This window comes from Melanerpes formicivorus, unplaced genomic scaffold (assembly GCF_026170545.1).
Source record: "Melanerpes formicivorus ecotype bairdi unplaced genomic scaffold, bMelFor1.0.p_v2 SCAF_7, whole genome shotgun sequence".
Lineage (NCBI taxonomy): Eukaryota > Metazoa > Chordata > Aves > Piciformes > Picidae > Melanerpes > Melanerpes formicivorus.
In genome coordinates, this window is record NW_027142359.1 from 12,996,948 (window position 1) to 13,021,558 (window position 24,611).

Below are 24,611 nucleotides of genomic sequence, written 5' to 3' on the forward strand. Positions count from 1 at the left end.
CTTGCTCACTGCTCAGGCTAAATTTAATCACTGTTTAAATAGTAATAAAAATACAATCTTTCATGGATCTTGTGCAGACTACAAAAGAGGAAAAATTATTACCATATATATGATTTATATTAGGCAGTTTTCTTTGATGAGTTGCACGAACAACTCCAAATACAGAGGCAGAAGGCTGTGTATTTTATTTTAAAGGAGTTAATGTTGAGTATTAGAGACTTTACACAGTTACTACCACTGGCACTTTTCACCATATTTTGTACACATCACACGATCATTTTATATAACATTACATTTAAAAAATATATCTGAGTGACAATTTTATAACATTCACACACCATGAGCTGGTTAAGGAAGCAATGCCACAGTTGCCCCCTGTAGTGCTTCACTGTTGGTAAATAATAGTTCATTGTGGTTTAAAAAAAAAAAAATTAAAAAAAAAATTAGAAATAAAAATAAAAATTGAAAGTTGATGTGATTAAGCAGCTCCAATTTAATAAAGGCCTGTAACCAACCATCACTGAGACAGTGAGCAGTTTTTAGAGTACATCCTAGAAGCAAACACTGTCATTGGTTAAAACCTTGCCTAAAGAAGTCAGTTACTGTGCTGAAAACTATTTCACAACAAAACTGCAAGCTACTAAACTGTTTTTTATATAAATACTTCATCTCCTCTGGATCTCATTTTCACCAAGTTCTTCAAAGCCTTTGGAATTTACTCTATCTTTAATGTGTGCTCTCATTTCTGGCTCACCCTTTTGTATGTTTTTCTTTTGTGTTTAGACTCACCACCTAAAAATGACTAATGTGGTGAAAGAAAAGTCTCCCAGTGAAACCTTCTGCACACTAGGAATGTTCAGCTGCTGTTCAGTGATCTAGAACCATGACAGCTCAAAGCTGTAGTTTGACAAGTACACCCAGGAAGCTGTCATGCTCTGAGTGACATTTCAGGGAAAGCAGAGTCTTTCCAAAATGTGCACAGAATTAACAATGGTGCCATTGTTATTTTTCAAAGAAGATAGTAAGCCCAAGATGGTAGATCTGCTTCCCATGTCATCTATTTGCTGGAAAGTAGTTTGGGTCAAGATAATTGTAACTGGTGCCCTGGGACATGCAGTAGTCTCTGTCTAAAAATGTCTCTGCTCTGTAAATAGGTTCTAACTGATGATCTTCCTTATGAATCTCTGTTTCATGCAGACTGCAAGGGAAAGAAAAAGATAACAGTTTAAAAGTCAAATATTTTTCCTTATCTTTCACAAACAGCAATCATATCAACATTCCTACCTACCAAATTTGATATCAATTAACTATCACTATTTAACAGTACCAAATGTATTTGTCCACTATCAAAAAAACCCAAAACACATTATAGGCATTCAAAATACGCTTACAGAATATATCTCCCACAAATATATGCTCAGGTATTTTCCACTTGACCCAACACAGAATGTGTCCCCTATTCTGAGGCAAACATATACAGCAATTAAGCCACATAGAGAGATCGAATCTAGTGACAAATAATTAGAAGCATGTGCTGCTCACCAGTCAGAACAAGAGTCACAGAAATCCAAGGACATTTCTTGAGGGCAGTCTTGGCAGTGCCACCGAACACCCTGGATAGGTTCAGTTCCACAGTTATCACACTGGAAGCAGAAGGAAGAGCATTGAAAAAAGAGCAGCTGCAGCCACTTCCATTACCAACAGTACACAGTAGAACACCCTATGGAAATACACCTGTGAGGTTGGTCACTGATAGCCCACACAACTGAATTTGTCTCAACACAGACCATAATGTATTCATGGATAATGAAGTCCTTGTACTCTAAGACAGGCCCTCCTGAGGACTGATCAATCTTTCTTTTCTCTTTCCACTTCCCTAAATGCTCCATGTTGACATTATCCTCCTGCTCAACAAAAGCAGACCCAGTCCTGCCTACAGTCACTGCTTATCCTCTCATGGCTGTAGCTTAAAACCAACTATATGAAATACCTAAATATACATGCACTTTCCATAGCAGATGAAAGCAGTAAGACTTGACCAGTAGGGATTTCTGGGAGCCTGTTGATGGGCTGCAGATTTCAGACTGATAATGCACTTTCAAATTCAGGAAATGTAACAATACATTATGTAAGTGGGGCTGGAACTAAAAGCCAGGTGGCTGGGTAGAAAGTGGGACAGCATTTTCAGGAAGGGAGTAGAAGTCTAAAACTAAAGCTGAGAAAGAAGACAAGAACTAATCTCCTGAGAAGAATCAGGGACAACACAACAGCAGCTGAGAAGAGTATGGCATGAAGAGGAGGAAACAAAGCACAACTGAAATGCCAAGACTGGATGAAAAATTCACAATGGTAGAGAAGAAGGGCAGAAATGCAAAAAAATATAGGGAATGTGGAAAATGGGACTTCACAGCCAGGGAAGCTTTCAAAAATGCCAAGAGTATTTCAGAGGCAGGAAAACAAATATGAGAAACAAGCCTGTGCTTATCCTTCTTCAGAACCTGAAATTCTCTTACAGTGAAAACCACTCACAAAGCAGCTCACTCCTGGCCACAACTAATCCATTCAGTGTTTCAAACACTTTACACCTTATGAACAGCTTTGCCACAGCTGTATCACTTCATTGCACAGATGGCTTTCAGAGTTTGAGGACTATAATGAGGAGGGACTAAGCATACTCATAACCGCTCTCTGAAAACATAAAATTCAGAATAATGCTAAATCACACACACCAAAAAAAACCAAAGAAAAAAGAGAAATTGGTTCCAGTTATCTTAATTTGAGAACTAAGATAGTGGAAACCCTTGACCTTCATTTCTGTGCTCCAGCTTCCCAGGACTTTCATTTCCTCAGGTGGGGAAAAAAAAAAAAGAGAAGTATTTGCAAATTGCTCTAATATTATAGCAGTGAAAATCATTAAAAGCCCATAAGGGATTAAGTAATTTGATATTCAAAGATTCAAAGAAGAGTTTGAATAATGTGTAGTAAATGAGGCTGAAAGCCATGTAGAACCAAAAATGGATGCTTATTAGGTGAGCTCTGTCCAGTGCATGCACTGAGCAAGGCAGCACTCCTGAGGGAAAAATAGTATCTAATCATGTCATTTCATAGCTTACTATAATGAATAATAAGATCAAATACAGACTGCAAAGAAACTTTGAATGCCTGACATTGCATAATTCTGTCTTACTTTTCAGAGTGATTTTATGTAGAAAACCCAACTAGTTTCTTACCTAGAAAGTCTGGTCTGCCTGATCAAAGTTTTTATTTTTGGGGTGGGAGAAAATGCTGACTTGAAAAAAAAAATCCCACCAAAACCCAACCAACCAACCAACCCACCCACAAAAAACCCAAAACACACCAACAACACCCAAACTCACCACACTTTAAAAAAATAATGGCAAAAAGAAAAAGCACTGTGGTTGTCTGACAGCAATGATAACAGTCAGCCACTGTCAATTGATGAGGCTGTCTTAATTTCCCAGTCATTCTGAACTGAACTTTAAACTTTGCAGTCCTATGTAAATCAGGTTAGGAAATAAACCTAGCTGCTTAACACTAAACAAGGGGAAGAAACTGTTCCAACATAGTAACCAGTTACACAGAAAATTCCCTGTAAACCAGAAAACCTAATTTAGAGAATGTCCTTTCTTTGGTATCACTATTAATGGCTGGTAGCTGGAGAACACATGGGTTTAACTTAATGTCTGTCTTCTTAGTTTCATGTAACAATTGTTTTGTGGTTTTGCTTCAGCTTCTACAAGTTATTACTTGATAGGGTTGGGAAGTTACTACAAAACAAAAAATAAAATTGATCTATAACTGTTCTCATTCAAAAATCTTTATCCCTTATTTGGCGTCAGGTAGAGGTAAAATTACTCCAAATTAATAATCTGACAATTATTATGCCTGAATCACTGTCAAAAGAGATAGTAATGTCAAATGGAAATCTAGAATGATTTAACAAGGCTCTGGAGCTAGGTTTTCTCATCCTATGTGTGAGGAAAAGTCTGTATGCTTATTAACTTTCATACAGTATCAGTATTCAGTGAAACCTGAGCTACAGGATTGGTTTTATTCTTGTTATTTTCTTTGGAAAATGAGGGAAAGTTGACACTGTTTGGAACTGAAGTAAGGAAACCCAAACTTGGTATATTACACAATACCTTTTGTAAGAAATTCAAGCCCTGGAAAACTTGGAAAACTTCTACAGTCCACTGAGTAACAGAAGAACATCTCTTAAACTCACCTTGAATCCCACATGCTGCACAAACCCACTTTCTGCATGCATCTGCTGGAGTTTTTGTTTCTTCAATTTTTTAAACTCTAACAGCTCTTTGTATTCAGGTAGCTCTCGATATGTTATTGGAATACTCTCTTCATCCTGTTCATGGTTAAGAAAGAAGAGAAACATTCTTTATTTTAGGAATATAACTAGTAAGGTACATATTCCGTAAATCACTATGTATGATTAATGATCTTTCAGAAAATGCTGGCAGTGTTTTCTAGCTAAGAAATATAATGAGAAACTATTTTTAAAAGCACATACAGCTAACCTGCATTTTATTTTTGTATTGTTTATACTATATTATTTGCATTAAAACAAACCCTTTATTTTCCAACAAAAAGTTTCTTCCTGTTAAGAGCTCAACTCTAGTAAAAAGGAGAGAGCAGTGCCCAGCTTTAATGCCTAGAGGTTTTTCTATGATCTTGGATACCTAGCTGCAATTAGCATATAATTTGCTTGTCACATGCTGTGGCCAAGATGGCTTTTCTTTAAGACAAAGCTAGCTTATTTTAATTTTAAATCCTTGGCAACAGATATACTTAACAATGGCAATTTTTACTTCAGTTTTATCAAGTTACTTGATCTGTCTCTTTACTACTCTGTGGATGGTACAGAATACTATATTCGAAGGATAGCTACAATTACTGCTCTGAAGTACTTCCAAAGCTGTGAACATAATACAAACAAGTGACACCAAAAAACTTTTTACAGTGTTAGAAATTTTTGCACAAACTTGGATTTTTAAAGGATCCATAAATCAAAACAGTAGCAAGGCTTCCATTATATGTATTTTTACATGCATTAATGCATCACACATGTTTTTCATTTGAAGACAGTCAATCTAAACTTCTTACCTTTATCCATAAGAATAAAAAGTAATGAAACCCATCATTCCATGACTGAAGAGTAGAAGATTTGGAACTATCCAACTCCTTCAGCCCTTTACTTCATGCTGTCTCAATAGCTTAAGAAAATCGATGGGAGGTTTTTTCCTAAATTATGGAATAGTTTGTCTCCATACAGGTTGGTGCATACTTTGCCATAGATTTACAACAAATGGTTCTCTCTTTTAAAAAAACACACCACAACACACCACATCTGCTTTTTTCTCATCCAGTTGTGTTCAACAAAGGCTGAGGACCTAATATGTTCTAAGACAGAAGTTCTTGTTCCAGTTCAGTGGCCTGTTTCAAGAATGTTATTTAATTGTAGAAGCTATACTTGATAGGTATCAGCTGTTTTCAAAGATGACATGTCTTTATTGATGTAGAGCAGTTCTCAGATCCCATACTGATAGGAATGTTCAGTTATGGAAAACAACCAGAAGATGGTAATCAAAATTCTTTGAATGTAACCTACATTATTTTAATTTGTTTTTACAAATCAGTGAAGATTAAAGAATCTCTACTGCTTAGTGAGCTTATTAGAGGAAGTGAGGGAAAGAGGCTTGCTCTTTAGTGTTCCATTTCTAAAGGTCTTACCAATTATTTAACTGTAATTGTGAACCTATATAAAGGACTAGACTACAAATGTTCATTCACTTCATTCTGGCATAGTAAGTAGCTGTACTTTAGGAAAATTAGACTGCTGACAAAATGAAGTAATTGTAACTGAAAAGTAAATTCATTGTGTTGGGAATAGAAGGTCTTTACTTGGGAATAAACTCTTTTACACTAACACAATTTTTCAGGAATGTTTATGCCAGTCTAACTGACTGGTAATATCCAGACAAAATCTTTTGTTTTCACAAGGGAACAGCACCTGATACTTCCATCGTAAAGAAGTCAAAGAAAACCTTTCTTTCAATTTTCTTGCTACACTGGATCTCATCTCCATTATGCTGATGCAAAGTATTTTTCTCTGCCACAGTGACCGTCACTGAGACCTGACTTTTAACATTAGAACAGAATCCTGTACGTTCATTTTGAATACAGTTAATGATGTCTTTTTACTTTCAAATTGCTTCTGTTTTGCATTGATAATGGGGATCTCTTTGGTAACAGAGCTCACCTGTGTCTTTCTACATTACTGCAAGCAGAAATATATCCCTCTGGAAATGCTGCACTAGTGAAGAAAGAAAAGATTAAGCTAATTGTTTTGAGTTTTTTTCCAAAAAAAAAAGAGGGGAGAGAGCACAAATCCACCATTATCATTGCAAAAATGTAAACCAGCAACTTTTACCCAAATTATAATAAATCCCAGTTGATTTATGGTGCCCATAGGAAACCATGGCAAAACCAATGTATTTACCAATGTATTTTAGGAAAATATTTCTAATTTAGAATATATGTATTTAAAACCAATACAGAAGAAAAGAAAGTTTGCTCAAAATCAGTCCCAATGTCCAATAATTATAATCTGAATCTCTTCTAATATGCATTTTTCTTTTCAGGTCTTTTCAGGTTCTTATTGGAACATGCAAAGTTATGAGGAATGTCTGTAGACAAACCAAAAGACTGTCACTGAGAGAATACAAAGCATGAGTGAAGATGGGATTTAAGACTGAGTAAGAGATGACCAATTAAACATTTAAAGAAGATTGTGTAGAGCATGTAGAAAAGTTTATAAAGAAAATGAATGGGTGGCCTACATGCTTCTTTAATGCAACAAGCTTTTCAACAGGCTCACAAATCCCAACAACAACAAAAAATCAGTAACAAAACACCCCCAAACAAAACAGAAGTTTAACAATCAGGTTTTTCAGGCTAAGGCAGTAAAGACACAGTGATTCACACCAGCTGTGAAACCTGCCCAGCATCTTGGTGGTAGGATATAGGCCCTCTATGATTCTATGACTCTGTATAGAAATGAGACAGACATCTGTCTAAATTCTTGTAGTTTTATTGCATGTGCTATATTAGGAAAGTGGAATGCTGCATGCAATAATACATTGGGTTAGGATGCCCAATAGGATTTGCGTCTGAAAGCACATACATTTGCTTGTTGATTGACAATTCAGTCTGTTACTTCATGCTCTGAAGCAAAACGACACCACATTCAAATGTTACCAGAGTTCTATACAACTTTTCTACAACACATCTTTAACCAGAACCACAACTATGTAGTTTATATGATTTTCAAACTCATGTCAGATCACTTTTTGAAAATATACAACTAAAACTTTTTTAGATCTATTTCAGGACAAAACTACTTATTACTTCTTTTACATTTTCCCTTTCTCATATGGCCTAAATTTTCTGCAGTTGGAGGTCTTTATATTAATGATGTGTTTTTAATTCGAAATCGCTCATGAATCTTACCACAATTTAATACTTATTTATTTTATGGCAAAGATGCTTAATCCTCATATTATTCATTAAACAAGGTTAAAATGGCAGCAAACAAGACATTCTCTGATGAATTTAGATAACATACCGATACTTCCTCTTCTGCTGCAGTATCCATATGGCTGTGAAAACTGGATCTGTCATCATCTTCATCCATATAAACTGGAGGTTCATGAGATGTCATGAAAGTTGAAGGTTTGAAAAGATGTTTATTTAAAGGATGCTGCCGTCTACTTGATGACTACAGTGAAAAAATGATATATTTTTAAAAACATTCCTTGGCTATTATTTAAGTAATCCTCATCAATAAAATCTGGCCAGAAATTTGCTCTTTTGCAGTGAATAGTCTATATCATATTTCCAATTATTTTTACTGGAATTCTGTATCAGAGTCTTAATTTTTCTTCCCCATAGCAAGTGAAATCAGATGAACAGTGCAACACTTCTTTCATAGAAATGCAGTAAGAAAGAGTCCTCACCATATAAACCCAACAGTCTAAACAGATGAGACTGGTAACAGTAGAAAACCAGGAAGTAATGCTGTCACAGTTTTGAAAACTGAGAACCAAAGTGCATAGATTTCCAAGAGTCATGAATGGTGTGAGACTAAGCAAGGAAGTAGTTTTGTACAGGTCCAAAATCCAAGAGACCAGTTCATGCTTGGCACTTATCATCAACTTCTTCCTTTATCTTCTGCCTTAGAAAATCTGTCTAGGCTAATTGTCCAGAATTCTTTCCCAGTCCAGGGAGAGAAAAGGCACTTCACCATAAAAAGCGATTATAGTAGTTAGAAAGAATTGCTTTCTGAAGGTGTGCTTTTTTCTCATTGCTACTGACTGAAAAAGGAATCTAAAAAGTGTTAGATAAGATAAATTACTGTGTTAATGTGTATCCAAAACCTTTCAACTGTAATGGTGTCTGAAGGTGTAGAATGCATGGCAGTTTTAAAATAGATTACTTAAAGGCACTCAGCCTCTATTACTTATTCCCCATGGAAGAATATTACATAGATATATATACTAAAAAAAATAAAAAGGGTGAATGAAACGGAGTCAACTTTCTACTTACCTACTTTCAAGACTAGCACTTTGACATCTTAAATGTCATTCCTCAATTTAAATGAAACAGTGTGAATCAAAATCCAGAAGTATGAAAAGTGATTTCTTTAATAATCAAAAGAAAGAATTGCCTTGCACTGACTAGCTTCAGTCATATACATAAAGCATGAGGAATATTTGCAACCATCAATACTTCTGTTCTGTGTAAGACATGCCAAAGATTCCTACACATCTTAGTCTGTGTCATGGAAAGTAGGTCTGAGTGAACCCTTAGCAAGTTTACTGACAGCACCAAGCTGCATGTTGCAGTCAAAACGCTGGAGGGAAGGGGTGGCATCCAGAGGGACCTGTATAAGCTTGAGAAGTGGGCCTCTGTGAACCTTGTAAGGATCAACAAGACCAAGCTCAAGGTCCTGCATCTTGGTCAAGGCAATCCCCAGTATCAGTACAGGTTGGAGGATGATGCAATTGAGGGTAGCCCTGCAGAGAAGAACATATGGGTACTGCTAGATGAAAAGATGGACATAAGCCAGCAATGTGCACTTGCAGACCAGGCCAATTATATCCCGGGCTTGTCAAAAGAAGTGGCCAGCAGAGGAAGGTGATTCTCCCCCTCTACTTCACTCAGGTGGCAGTTCACCCAAGTACTGCATCCAGCTCTGGAGTTCTCAGCACAAGAAAGACATGGAGCTTGGCAGGGAGGGTCCTGAGTAGGACAGTGAAGACGATCAGAAGGCTGGAAAGCTCCCCTATGAGGGCACGTTGAGAGACCCACGGTTGTTTAGCCTAGAGAAGAGAAGGATCCAGGGAGACCTTATTGCAGCCTGACAGGCTATAGGAAAGATGAGCAGGGGACTCTATCAAGGAGTGTAGTGATAGGGCAAGGGGTAACACTTTTAAACTGAAAGAAGGCAGATTTAGATTAAATATTAGGAAGAAATTCTTTGCCATGTAGGTAGTGAAACACTGAAACAGGCTGCCCAGAGAAGTTGTGAATTCTCCCTCCCTGGAAGTGCTCAAGGGCAGGTTGGATGGGGCGTTTAGCCAGGTGAAGGTATGCCTGCCCAAGGCAGAAGGGGCTGGAACTAGACAACCTTTAACATTCTTTCCAACCCAAACCATTCTATGATTCTGTATCAGTTACAAACCCACAATACTATAATACAACTATTTATCTCTACAGAGGAATTCAACCTCAAAAGGATCTAGCATTACTTTACAGTGGTGCACAGTTTTAAAATACAGTTGCACTTTAAAAAGTAAAGGCAAAGATCACACAGATTATTTTAGATGGAATGCAGCTGTGCACACACAAGTATAACAAGGAATTGAGGCTAGCTCCATTCACTCAAGGGAAGTGATAAAGTCTGTAGTAACGACTGGAAGCTGGTATCTCAGATCTGCAGAACTACAGTGTGCAAAATAAAAACATTTTGTTCTAAGATTAATGTACTACCCATTATGTTGAATTTTTACACCTTCTGCCTTGTGATCACTGACTTCCTGTGTTTTTCTAGGATTTTTCCCCTTAAGATTTGAAACCTCCCCCAGTTACTTCCATTTATAAGGTTAGACAGTACTTCAGCTTGATCTGGCAGTGATTTAAATTTTCTGCTCATAGAAAACAGATTTGTATTCAGTACTAGGTCTGAAAATCAAGAAAGGAAAACTGTGTCTACACTTAAATAGTAGCACAGTTATGACTTAGGAATTTAACTGAGGATTTCAATTATCTTTTTAACAAGATTCTACTTCTGGTGAAGAAGGAACTAAAATGCTACTTAAAAGCAGACAGTTTTAAAAATAATTTTTCCTGTGGGAAATATATCTTCCGGATTAAGCTTAAAAGCAGGTGCACTAATGACATTATATAAGCATTAAACTGAAAATGATAAGCCATTGAAGAATTGCATTTTGGAGTTCTAAATCTCTAAATTCAGTTTTATTTTCACCAGTAGTAGATAATGTTTATTCAGGAAAATAAACTGATGCATCCTGTTTAATTTTCTGTGTCACTTTTGAGAAGAGACACTATGTCATATGAAGAGAAATATACAGTAATATCAGTAAGATAGCCAAGAACTGAATAGTCTTCTCACCTCCCCAGTAGCCATTTGAACAACAAGCATCTGGAGCAATGCCCACGAAGCAATGCAAGTACCATCTTCTGAAGCATCCCTCTGACACAATTACTTGCATTAAATATATTTACATTTTTTATTCTTCCACAGATATGTGCTTTAAGTATTAGCACCCGTTTTTCATACTTTAATTACAGGCAATAAAACCTAATGATACTGCACTTGACAGTGTTATGTGCACACTCAGTATCAAAGTAGGGATGAGCACAGCATAAGCGTGACCCAGCTTTCCAATATCCTTTGCATTTCCTTTCTGCAATGTTATGTTATCTCCAACAGAGACCTGGCAGTAACTGCAGTCTGGTGCAGCGCTGTCAATTGATGCTCTAAGTAGACAGCTCTATTAGCAGACTGAGAGCTCAATCCCTTCACATATGCTATTTGTTTGATTTTTTTCATCTGCTGTGTTTCTTATGTAGGATACGAACATAAAATTAAAATGCTGCTTTAATACAAATCAGGGCACAATGACCCTACTCTCATGACTTGTTAATAAGGATATGAATCATACTGTGAAAAGAGACATTAAGTATTAGATTTGTTCTAAATAAAAGCTTAAGAAAAATCTGCAAGATGGTAGCATTATCGTTGTAGTATGAAAATGTTAAGAATTTTACATAAATAAATATGTTTCACTCTTATTCATACTGTATTTGTATGCAGGGCAATGGGGTTAAAGAACTTTTGGATTGCTGTTTGAATTAGTCAAATATGTGACTAATATATTACACATGTACTGATTAAGTATTTCCACTATTTATCAAATACAGTGATCTGCTGCCTGGCAGCATTGCACACATTCTGCAGTAACAATCTTTCCAAACAAAAGTAAGAGGAAAGAAGAAAAGACATCTCAATAAAGTAATTTAAAATGGTATGGTGACATAAAGAACTCAAAGAATTGTAAGTTTCAGAACTAAATTTTCAACCCCTTTTGAAATTAGCCCTATAGTATGGTTAACTGTGTAATTTAGAGTTCCGACAGATGAATCTCACCACAATATTTAAAGCAATAACCTTTCCAACCGTTTGGTTTTTTTTTTGTTCTTCTGCCAGAAAGTGCTTTTCCAGTATATAAAGTGCCAGAATCATGTCTGCACCTTCCTTGCCTCTGTTTTATAGAGCAGAATAGCAGATTAAAATCCTGGTGGAAATAAATGGCATTACCATGATGGATGGTGAACTGGAAGGTCTCTGATATAAGCATTTATTGTTTGCAGTTACTTCATAGAATACTAGGAGACAGATCGGGGGGGGGTGTAACATTTTAAATCATTACAGATGAGCTGTGGTAGATCTTCCTATCAGGCCCCTCTGGCAGTAACTTTTGTTCCCAGCCTTTCAAGGGACTAATTGCAAATTTGCTTTTTTGGAGAATTAATGTGAGGCTTAGTCTGTTCTTAATCAGCAAACATCATGGACACCTGGATGCAAAAATATTGTTATGCTACAAAAAGCCACTGTAACACGTTTTAAAGAACTTCTGTAAACACAGTGGTAAGAACAAAACACAACAAAAAAAATCAAACACAACAAACAAAACCCCCACAAAACCTGAGATTGCCCTCTTCAAATGTCTAGGGTCCTCACTAGTACCTAGGAGTACCACATTTTTTAAATCAAAGTATTTGATTAGTCTTTAGAGAAGCATAATTTTTTTTCTTTTGCAAATTACGATTTCTAAGGACCATATTCTTTTCTCATTCATTTCAAGATCAGAGAAAGCATTGTATTTTAATGGTCATTTATCTGACCACTCTATTTCAACAGTCATGTATGCCACAAATCAAAATAAAACATGACATTTCAGTCTTAAGCCTTTGCTTGTGACAGTTTTGTGCTTAGTTATACATAATTTTCTATGATTTTGTAAGTTAGAAGATGCTTGTGCAGTATGAATTCTAGAGCTCCTTATCCTTGTATTATAATAAATAACAGGGTTCTCATTATCCTGTTCTAGATCAACTATGGTAAACTTCTAAATGAGAAAGTATCCCAAGACCAATAATTGAACCCTGTTTGTTCAGCCTGCAATGTGACTGCTACATCCTCTTTTCTGACACTTCATGTCCCAGAGATTATCCTGATAGAGATGCAATCAATAAAAGTTGATGTGAAACTAGAATAACACCATCTTACTCTATAGTGCTAATGACAAGAAAAAGATTATTAAGAAAGAAAGAGATGCACAGTGGAACTGTTTAGTAAGAAAGCACTGTTGAAAATATTTATGATTTTCCATGTAAATGCAAACAGAAATACAGAACTTCTGTCTTACCTTTTTGGAATATAAATATAAGTTTGGAGTTCTTCCTGGAACTGGAATACCGGCTTTAGTTAACTTAATAAAATATTTTTGCACTCTGCTGGCAACCTAGGAAAAAAACCATGCCACAATAAAATGTTAAATTAAACGTAACGGGCCTTGGCTTCAAAATTTTGCCAGCATTGCTAAATTGGTTCAGAACGTAAGAACAAGAAATCCTCATTTTTCTACTCTGTGACAACTACTCTAAGCATAACCTATAGCACAATGCTGCATTTGTAATAATTTTAGACACCAAAGGCTTTCAGAGGAAAAAAATCTATTGTAAAGAAGTACACAGGAAATCGAGCAAAAACTGTTAAGAGAAAGGAAAGAATTTTAGCAGTTTCTTACATGCTGAAGCTAAACTTAATCTTTCATAACAACGACAGGTAAATTAAGCAGTATTAGCACACAGCAAGTATTTGTATGTTTCATTTATGAAATAAGTAAGCACAGATTTTACTTTTTTTAGGTAACCTTATATACTGAAATATTGAAGCATACTTCCACACACAACTGAAATAGAAGAAATCAAAATACCGTAACTCAGAACATCAGCATTTTTCACTTCTGGTCAAAGGTGAGAAATTATGTTATTTTAGGGGAAAAAGTCCTAAAAAGATAGATGCAGAAATACATCCGTGTCCTTTTGTGGATCCTGCACAGAACTAACTCTTCTGTTTGTGAATTTGTAGCAACTGCTAGGATGCAGTGACTGACATTACTACTACCACAGCAGAAGCACTCAAACAATGGCTGAGAAGTCAAAATTTCCTCCTAACAAAATTAATTTAATTGCTTGCATTATGAATATGATAGAAAATACACCTTTAAAAAATATTTAAAATCCTCAAATTAGAAACAGATTAATGAAGTATTGAAAAGAAATGTGGACACAATCACTTATCAGTGCTTCCTAAAAAGCTTAAAACTCCATGTTTTAATTGTTACCTGCTTTGCTGTTCTGTTTCCTAGCTCATCAGCTATCTTCTGCCACCGTCGGGACTCAACTTCCTCTGGTGGGTACTTCAAAAGCAATTGCTCAAGTTTTTTCTAAATCAACAGGGGAAAAAAAAAAAATACATCCTTTCCAGCAGAGGTATGAGTTATCAGTATCTACCTACATGTGACTCTGAAATTCTAAGTGCTTTAAATACTATTACAGAATTTACTTTTATTCTCATGTGTGTTACCACAGCTTCATTACCTGTTCCTCTACAGTCCACAGCTGGTTAAAAGTTTCAGGTTTGGTCTCATCACAAAGTCGCCCTCTTATCATCTGCTCAAAAACAGCATATAAAAAGGAGTATGTGTTTAGAAGAAGTACAGTTAGGATAACTCCATTTTAACCCATTTCCTACCTAAGTTAAAACAGAACCAAATAAATGCATGAACAATTTAAATAAAATTTGCTTAACCCAAAACTAAGGTTTCAGATTGAGCACATGAATGACATGTCATTACCAGCATCAGCATTTAAAGAAACAATTAAGCTTATCCACATACCCACATAAAAAAAAAAAAATTAAAAATTACTATTTTTTAAAATTGTATCTTCCCTTTTGTAGCAACTACCTGTGGGCGACTGTTCGTAGAACCTTCTGGACCATCACTTAAAGGCAAGACAGAGTATGAAATAGACTCTCCATCCTTCTTGGGATCCAAAGGACTTTTTGGTCTTGCAGGTGTACCTACTGTAATCAATACAAACAAGGAATCATTAAACCTCCAGAGCAATCATTTATTTTTTGTCACATTTGTCCACTTCCCATTTACCTTTGTCAAAAATCAGCTTCACTCTCCTACTGTTACGTTTTCGGTTTTTGAATTCTCTCTCAAAGTTTCCAAGACTAGTGGTGTATTGGTCCCAGGCTATCTCAGGGAGCTGAACAACCCTCTGAGGATACGGAAGACCCATATCAACCTGAAAAAAACAAGAACGAAAGTGAAAAGCAGTATTTAACACAATTTCTGTACATTCCAACAAAAATTTACAACTCCTGAGGAGTTATGAAAACTTGATACTGCCTCTTAGCTAACAGCAGTATTCAAAAGCAGAATGTTTAAAGTGCCATGCAACACAGTCTTTTTAAGGAGAACACATATTCAAGAATAATACACAATGATGCATATAAAATATGCAGCAGCATGGTCAGTGATGGCTTATTGAGCTTAAAACTTGTGTAGCACGTTTCACACTTGAAATCAGGTGTTTCTGACTTCAAAATCCTGTTACTGCCTTCTTTATTTTGTTTCAGTGTTGTAATCTGATAAATCTAAATTTTTTCCCTCCCAAAAAGTATTTTACACTGATTTTGCTGTCTTCTGCCTAGAACACAACCGTAGCAAAGCTCACCGTTTTATTTAGAAGTCAACCTTAAGAGTACTATTCCTTTGGCTTGGAAACAAAAATACAGCAGATACTTTCAGCTACCAGTAGTATTTTCCCATAAAATGATTATCAATTGCAACATCATGCACATTAACTCATGATTAACTCTAATGGAAAGACAACTACCAAAACTAATGGGACTTATATCAGGCCTCTCTTTAAACCTAGGCTCTACAAAACTAGTCAAAAAGCACCATAAAATACCTACTTCATTCTTCATTGAAACACAACATGTTGCTACCAGACTGAAGGTCAGCCCTCCATCAGACAACATTCCACTTTGTTATCCAGAACTCAGATAAGTTTTCTAACAGGCATTTTTGGTTTAGGCTATGAACTACATTTCCCCCTGTTTAAAAAGTACACTAACAAATTCACTCATAGCAAAACATTTATTTTCTCAAATGAGGGAAGGTTTTGAATTCTTGATTTGATGCCTTACTATGAATGACTTCCAGTCACTTTTAGGTTGTCTTAAAATAATTAAATTACAATTAGGAATTTAAAGATTACATTTATAGATACCAATAAAGAGGAAAAAAGGTGTATTTGATAAAATCATTGAAGACCTATGTCTTACAGATTTAATAAGTAAACAAAGGGCCACTTTCACTCAGCAGATAAAGGATTTTAAACTCCGTGTTTACACAAGTACATATAGAATTCCTTGATTTCTATAGAGGATAAATTACTAGTTATTAAAAAAATGAATCATGTAAGACTTAAGTAAAGCCCATTGCAATACCTTCTTCTGGAGTCTTTCCACAAATCCAATAGGATCTTTCAGTGCTTCTCTCTGGTGTCTGCCTAAACTTTCAAGGTCTTGAACTGCTTGAGTACGTTGAGCCTCAAGTACAGCAATCGTCTGTAACAGTCTCTGATAACTACAAAGAAAAATATCTCACTAAATTTGTCTTTAAAGGTGACACCCACTCTACCTAAATACTAGCCATGATTCTCTACTAGTATTTACCAGGTTTCATATCTTTTTTGAGACACTTCATAGACATTTTTACTGAATTAGATAAAAAAGTTAAATCAAATGTATTTTAAGTAGAATAATTTATATAAACCCACTAAATCCCCCCAAAATTTAAATCCTCAGTGATTTTCTTTAAATGCAATTTCTATACTAGCTAAAATAATATGATAGCAGGGACAATCTATTCACAGCTCAACAGCTGTGAGCTACAGGTTTTTGTTTACCAAGTTAAACAAAAACAAACAAAACACCTAATTTCTCTTCTCTTCTTCTTCAAAAGCAGATCCCATATACCCCCCAGCACAAATGACTCTACTATACAATTTTGACATTCTGTTCAACCACTCATGAGGTGGGCATGAATGGCTTAGAAACTGTATCTAAACATTTCAGATGCCTTATCTTAGAGCAGGATATGAGAATAATTTATGAAAACTAACAGTGAGCCAATAAATAAAAATTTTGCAAAATTAATACATATAAACCAGACTCCTCTAATATGGAATTTGTGTGAAAATTAATGAAAATATGCCATCACAGATTCACACACAATTCTGACTATTTAACAGATATATTTGAGAGTCAATGATGTGCCTTTTTTAGTTTAAAACCATTACCCCTTGTCCAACTGCAATTTTGTCATGTAGTTATCCATGGCCTCTATTGTTGCAAATTATGCATCAACTTAACTATTTTCAATAATGTGTTTTTCTGACATTTAATATTAAAACTGCATTTAGGTTCAGCATAAAATGCAATTCAGTGCATATCAAAGTTAGGTAAGATCTACTACCGCATTTCAGTAACCTTTCTTTCTATTCCCTCATTTCTAAATCAAAGACAAACCTAACACAAAGATCTATGAGTAATTATCTTGTATCTTCTGCCCAAACAAAGCAAACTCATACAACTATAAATGCATAATCTGAGTAAACTCACACTCAGTCATATCCCCTACACTGACTAAGGTTACGCATTTCTCAGTTCTAATTACCAAGTTGTTAGAAGATACAAAATCCAAAGTGTTTTTCTCTGCATTCTACAGAATGTAATACTATGCTTCCAAAATTCCAGTATTGAAACACTCTTGCAATTTATTCAATCATGTCAACTGCCAAGAGTCTACCAGATGAAGACTTGAATAATTCAGTTTAGTACAGAAACAGTCTCAGTATTTCCAAGCTGAAAAATTTAGATTGACATGGATTTTTTACAGGCTAATATTTAAAAAATAAGTAACTTCTTAAACACTGATACTGAGCAGCAGGGATTCTTGCTGATTCAGTTTTTCTCCTGCAGTGATAATTACTCCACTCTTTTGAATTGCTCCATAAAATAATTTTCATGTATTAGGGCCATATTTCTGGAAGTCAATCCATAAGCTATTAGTTATTAGTCTACTTATTTCCATGAACCTTGATTTAATACTGATGAAGCTGCAGCTTCCTCTCTTGTCTCTGGCAAAGCTTGAACACAACAGACAGAAAAGTTGCTGTTGGCAACATTCACCAAACACCACAAAAATGCCAAGCCTCCTCTAAAAACAAGCCCCCTGCAAAGTCTTAATGCTCAAACGTTTAAGAACATGTGAGAAAACTTTTCTGCCACTGATCACAAAAAAGAATTCTCATCCTAAAGTGTCTTTATGCAAAGTAAACTTACACACAAATTTGAAATCAGCAAGAGCTATCTCAAACAGTTTTTTTTGACTCTCCTTATCTACTATTCCAACATATTTACAATGCATGTACTCACTTTTTTAAACTATGCCTCAAAATAGCAGTATTACTTTTACTCTCCCCTCAAATGTAAATACATAGAAGCTCCTTGCCAGTCTGAAATGCAGTCCTTATCTTTTTCAACCTTAGATAATCACCTCTTAAGTAATGATGCAGTGAGTATTCTCATATTTACTTGTATATACTTTGCAACTTTGACAGATAGTGTTCAGACAATCTTACAGACACACAGCTAAATATTTTTTACTTGCTTTTAGCCTGAAGCATATACAGATGTAAAACCCTTGCACTGTTATCACAATAAGAATATTTTCTCTTACTTAAATACTTATCATTGCTAGTTCACTAATGGAACTCTGTTCAGTAATTTTTTTAAAGATAACAATACATAAAAGTTTTATAAAGCTAGCAGATGACAAAGGTGACACATCAACAAGGAGAAACTGTAGCAGAAATTATTTCTAATTTGTATAATAAAATCAGCACAGAGAGCCCCCTGAAATTGTCTGGATGGGTCACAAAAATTACCTGAAATAATGATTTGAAAAAAGTTACTTTGCCAGCTATATTTGACTTACAGCATTTGTTTAGTACCTTGCAAAGACGTATACTTTGATACCTAATTAAAAAGAACTGACATCCTCTTGACTGATAAAATGCCATACAGCTGGTAGTCATCACTTTCCACTACCAAGACTAACTGCACTTGTATAGTTCTTCAGAACTATAGTTCACAACATGTTAAAAACCATGGTAACATCAAATTTGGAGACTAGAAGATAAAAACATGCACTGTAAATTAAATTTTATATTATACATATTGATTCTTATGCAGATAGGACTTGTTTTAAGCAAAGTATACACTTCTCATAATAAAACATGGCTAAAATATTTTAAAGTCAATGCGTACTTTGTATGTCCAAGTGCTGCAACACAAAATTGGTACTTATCAGCAATCATGATTTAAGCAAGTCTTTGTTTTATTGCCATCTGCTGGCACTCCAGCAAAGTACAGATTAAAACCTGCTCTCCCATAGCAAAGTCATTTTATCATGTTCATCACTCTGGATTTTGATCTACTAACAGCAATCCAGAAAAAAAACAAAACCAAAACCAAAACCAACCAACCAAGCAAATAAAAACCCCAAACAACCAAACCCAACCTTACAAGATGCTAAGCAAAGGAAGTATTGGATATTAAACATATTACAGTCTAAGACTGCAAATTACTGCAGGAAAAGCGAAACATATATTGCATTTAGCATTTCCAAGTTAACCCAAGACATTGGCTTCCTGGAGAAATCTTCAAGACAGATCAAACACAATCCTCTCAGTTCAAAGAAGTGTGTGTTTTGTTTGGGATTTTTGCTTGTTTGGGCTTTGGGGTTTTTGGTTGTTTGTTTTTGCTGGTTTCAGTTCAGAAATATCAATGCTCCCAGCTTTCAATCTTGGCCTGAAATCTTTACTGGTGTCATGATTCAGTAATTTTGACACTGTAGAGTTTTTTCACAAATTATTTTTAAAAATCTGTTACTGCACTAGGAAAGAGTGATGAGATTCAGTGCTAGACTTGTAGAATGCACATGACAACAATGAGGAAGCCAAAGACACTGATGAAGAGCAGTCCTTCTTTGATCTCCCGTCAGAAACAGAAAAGAGTTTAAGGACATAATCAATAAGAGCATATATCAACTCCTGTCAGGACTTATAAAAGCCCTCTTGCCTGGAGAAAGCAGCATATGATAGGTTTTTACTTAGCTAATGCTTAGATGTTATGACCAAGGTAATCTACTTATGGTCTGTTCTGCAACTCATTATGAAACCTTTTTCAACTCTAGCATAATCTTTTTACATGTACTGTAATTTACTGTACTTTCTCTATCCATATTTAATTATTTGTACTTCAGACTTTTTAGAAGAGTTCCAGGATAACTAAATAATTAAACTACATCTCCATTTCACACATTAAAAAGAAAAAAAAGTATACATTAAGTAACAGACTATTTCTGAATGACAGCATCAGGCTACTTTTTTAAAAAGGGCACTTTAAAAGAAACACCCACCACCACCACAACAAACCCTAAATCAAAAGAGGAAACCCTACTGCAGCCTTCTACCTAGATGCAAAAGCCATTTTCCACTCTATTTTCACCTTCCTTCCAACTTTCACAACTTGCAGTGCAACTTGACTTTGCACTTCAAACATCTAAATAGCTATGAACTTGTGATGTCCCTTTATTAAATCTTGTTAAATCCTTAACTCTGTCCCAGAAACAGAACACCCACTCATACATTTCTACAGGCTTCATTTTTGTCAAGACCTGTCCACCACACTCAGAGGCAGTTAATATTAGCTGTATGAAAGCACCTTTATCCCCATTTTCAGAAAGTTTTCAAAATCTTTAGTAGCAAAATATGTAACTTGTTTCAGTCTTGTCAAAATGAAAGGTTAAAACATCCTCCATTGGTCCTCCTGCAGCTAACACATTTTAATACAGCCTTTTGATCTTTCTTTAACAGCACTTTCTAAAGTGTTTTCCTGCAGAACAGTGACATTTAGTAGGAACAATCTAGGTCCCTGTCATTCCTTTATTTTCAAGGCTTAGACTGACATGAGGAAATGGCAGCAACATGCTTTTCCTCACAAGGAGCATAAAGACTGGACAGCATATCCACAACTCCTTCTGTTTCCTCATCATCTCTAAGAACAGTCCCAGTTCCTGCACTGAGAGAAAAGACCAGACAGACTCCTCCAGTATCTCCACATTGATATTCTTCTCTAAACAGATGCTGTGGAAAACAACCATTCGTAAGGGGCTTTCTTCCAGAGAGAAAATAGGAGCAATGTGTATTACCACAAACCTGACCCAACTGTACAGAAATCCTCTGAAGGAAAAAAATGGAGAAAGTTGACAGCACTGATTACTGAACACCTTCAACTCACTCTGCATTAGCTTATGCAGGTTTTCACTAAAACCCAAGGAAGAATTGCCCACCTATTCAGGTCTACATTGTTGTAGTAGATGTCAATTAACATATTCCTTCACTATATTGTTGAGTAATATCTGAAGGCCATAACTTGGATGTCAAGATTGTGATCTGCAATCATGAGGATCTGCATGTTCTAACAGCAAATTGTAATTATTCTTTTTTATTCTTTTTATTTCTTTTTTTGGCTACAGAAGGGGAAGAAAAGTTAGAAATAAGGAAGACAATTAGTAAAAGGTATATTTTTATTAGTTCTCCCTATGATAATAAATCAAGGACAAACACTGTTGGTCCTTGGCTTCAGAAGCATCAGATTTTCAAAGGCTGTTACACAAAACAACTCGCTGAGCAAAGTAAAAGATGGGCAATACTGAAAAGTTACGTATCAGCTGGCTAGTCCTACCAAGAACAAAATTTAAAGGACACCAAAAGGTAGGATCTTTCCTCCTCTCAAAATAGCACGTAAGTACTTGCCAACACCAAGGAAACATCTATCTTGATTAGAACTTACAGCTGAGACTAAAGCATGCTTTAATGCATAATGTTCGTCAATCTCCTTTCTAAAATACTGCCAGACAGGTTTGTATTTCATGATGAAGACACTGTCAAAACTTCTATATGACCAGAATTAAGACTGGTAGTGGAGTTCTTTCAAGCTACATTAGATAAAACAGGAAAGCAGAGATACCCGCATTCTCACAGCATATGCTAGTCATTATGTTCTTATTTTCTTGGTAGCATAACTATGCTTATTAGTATTTTACTGAAATACCTGTACATCCCTACCCAGTAGGCAATTATAATATAATTTATTCCTTGTCCCACCAGATGCATTTTCACTGTTTCAAGTGGCATAAGAACAATGTTAACACTTCTGCTTAAGTATTCCTTGTGTGCACAACCAAAGACACAGGCAGAGCAAACTCCACAGAGTTGTGCTGGGTGAACTACCTCAACCTTTCTTGTTTTTTCAATCTCTTTTGTTTTTTCTTTTTTTTAAATCAGGACCATGAATTTCCTATAGCATTTGATCCAACTGGTATTTCCTATATACACCTCAAACCCATTTTTATTATTCACTAATACTTAATATGCAAGTTACATTAATTTACTAGTGAGAATCCTTAGAAATGGTAAGCATTTCTAAATGAAAACCGAAAATAAGTTTCCACCTTTTCCAGTATTAAAACATTAACACACCACAAAGCCAGCCATCAGGGAAGCAGCTCCACACTAGAAAGCTCAAGCTCTCTTTCCCAGGCCAGGATGCTGCAAAAGACAACTCTTGGAGGTGAGAATGTAGGCAGAAACAGAAAAGCAAGTATCAGGCAAATCAGAAGAGAAGAGAATTCTAGGAACACAAATCCAAAATAAATCCATCTTTGCCCTTTGCATTATTCACATGAGGATTGCTATGCTTGTTTGATGGTGGTGTTCACTAGGATTGTGCTGTGGGCGACAGCAAGGTAACGAAGTACTGAGAAAGAAAAAAAAGTTTGACAAATGTACTTGACGTGCTCCAAGGGTAAGCCTGTTAAAACAGATGCAGCACATGCCCAAGGCATTGTCTCTTGCAAATTAAGAACTCTATTATTTAGCATTTATTGAATTGTTTATGCAATTATTGAACATGATTCTATTATTACAAAAATGCTCTTAACTAAGCCTTAATCTTTATCTCCACAATAATTTTGTGTTACTTGTAACTTTTCCATTGGTAAGTATCTGTAGCTAGAAAATAAAACATGATCAAATAATAATGCTACCAGGAAAATATAAAAATACTACTATTTTCAGTTGGTGTGAAATACAATGAGCATTTAATTAATAAATGTAGTTGTATGGCTGTTAAATTAGCACATTTTAATAACACAATTATCTGCCATACTAAACAGCAGTTGACCAGAAATTGATACTGGAAGTTTCTAATTGATTTCTGTTACATTGATATTTTGTAGATGAACTAGTTGTAGCATTGAACTTGTACAGGAAAGGAGATTTTTCCTTAAAGCTGATACAAGTTTTTGTTCTACACTAAGAACACAGACCAATCTACTAGACAGTAGAAACTACTCTCTGAACAACAGTAACAATTTTTGTATGTTTATTCTACATCAATTAGTAGTTTAAGAAAATAGTCACTGAACTCACAAAAGTTCAGCCACTCTTGGGTTGAACAAAGGATGAATTACAGCACATTGTAGTATATACCCGAATGGTTTATATGCATTTGAAAAAAAAAAAAGGTAAAAATTAACTTCTATTATTCCTCAACCCTAAAAGTGCATACTTCATCCATTCATCTACATTCATGAGATATTCTGTTAAGTACTCAGAGTTTACGTGCTTACAAAGTAGTCATCTCATGAAAATCTTGACCCCAGTAAGGATTAAAACTACTACTATAAGATGTAATTGATCTACTTTATATCAATTCCCTTTATTCCTTAAGATGAAACGACATAAAACCAAATCTCCTCAAATGAAAACAGTATGTGTCATAGGAAAATGAGAAAAAGGTCCTTAAAATTAATATAGGAGGCTAATTTATTCAATAGTAGTAGCTGCTTACAGCTACATGACATTACTACAGAACAATGATTACCTGATATATCTGTGCATTGTGTGATAAATTTGACTTTAAGCCTGAGACACTTCTGAAAACATCAATTAGAAAACTGATGTAATGTTTTTACTCTTACCCAGTATGTACAAAGATAGACATGGAGATTTTATCTTAAAATACATTAATGAAAAGTAGTTGAATTTTTAATACTAATTATCATCCAGTTAAGGAAAAAACACAGTGCAGGTAAAATTGGAAGTTCACCATAGTGAAAAAGACTGTTACAGGATTATGTTAGAGTTACACTTTAGGAAGATTCTGCTTAGAACAGTTCTGAAACAACTACTATGGCAAGGTGCACCAGATCCTACTCGAACAGGTCAAGTAAACTTTATAGAGAACTATTTCAATCTGATTCATTAGGCAGAAGCATTCATGACTGAATAAAACACAAAAACTCTAACACACAAAATTCTACAGATGATGCTTTTCTTTTCCACATTCATATAATATTAAAAGTGCAACAAAAGACATTATTACTATGAATTGTCAATTATATATTTAATATGATCTTATGATCCTACATGGTCCTCTGTCTTTCCAAGGCCTCTGCAACAATACAATCCATAGTAGGTAAGAAATCATCAGACTGGGTTTCAAGAGACATACTAAAATATTTCAATTTTAACTGCCTTCAGTTTAAATGCCAGTACAATTGTTATGATTTTAAATATTAGGAAAAATTGAATTAAATCCAAGACAGATTTGAATACCTCTTCCGCAAAGAAATACAAGGTCCTAACTCTTGCAACCGAAAACTTGTAGGCTCACGCAGGATTCTTGTATTTCAAATGAACAAGCTTAC

At 35.3% G+C, this 24,611-nt stretch overlaps 1 protein-coding gene across 4 annotated transcripts in view; it reads right to left on the reverse strand.

The window, feature by feature from the left end:
- Positions 1-421: 421 nt before the first annotated feature.
- Positions 422-24,611, reverse strand: part of ZZZ3 (zinc finger ZZ-type containing 3) — a 56,810-nt gene continuing 32,620 nt past the window's right edge. For 3 of the 4 annotated variants that reach the window (XM_068141074.1, XM_068141076.1, XM_068141075.1), the window contains exons 4-13: positions 16,217-16,355; positions 14,856-15,003; positions 14,655-14,773; positions 14,287-14,358; positions 14,031-14,132; positions 13,050-13,145; positions 7,661-7,813; positions 4,247-4,381; positions 1,543-1,643; positions 422-1,198 (exon numbers count right to left, since the gene is read on the reverse strand). In XM_068141074.1, coding sequence (XP_067997175.1) covers positions 1,054-1,198; positions 1,543-1,643; positions 4,247-4,381; positions 7,661-7,813; positions 13,050-13,145; positions 14,031-14,132; positions 14,287-14,358; positions 14,655-14,773; positions 14,856-15,003; positions 16,217-16,355 — 1,210 coding nt within the window. In that variant the 3' untranslated portion in view covers positions 422-1,053. The remainder of the gene's footprint in view (positions 1,199-1,542; positions 1,644-4,246; positions 4,382-7,660; positions 7,814-13,049; positions 13,146-14,030; positions 14,133-14,286; positions 14,359-14,654; positions 14,774-14,855; positions 15,004-16,216; positions 16,356-24,611) is intronic. The other variant, XM_068141077.1, reaches the window with a different exon arrangement.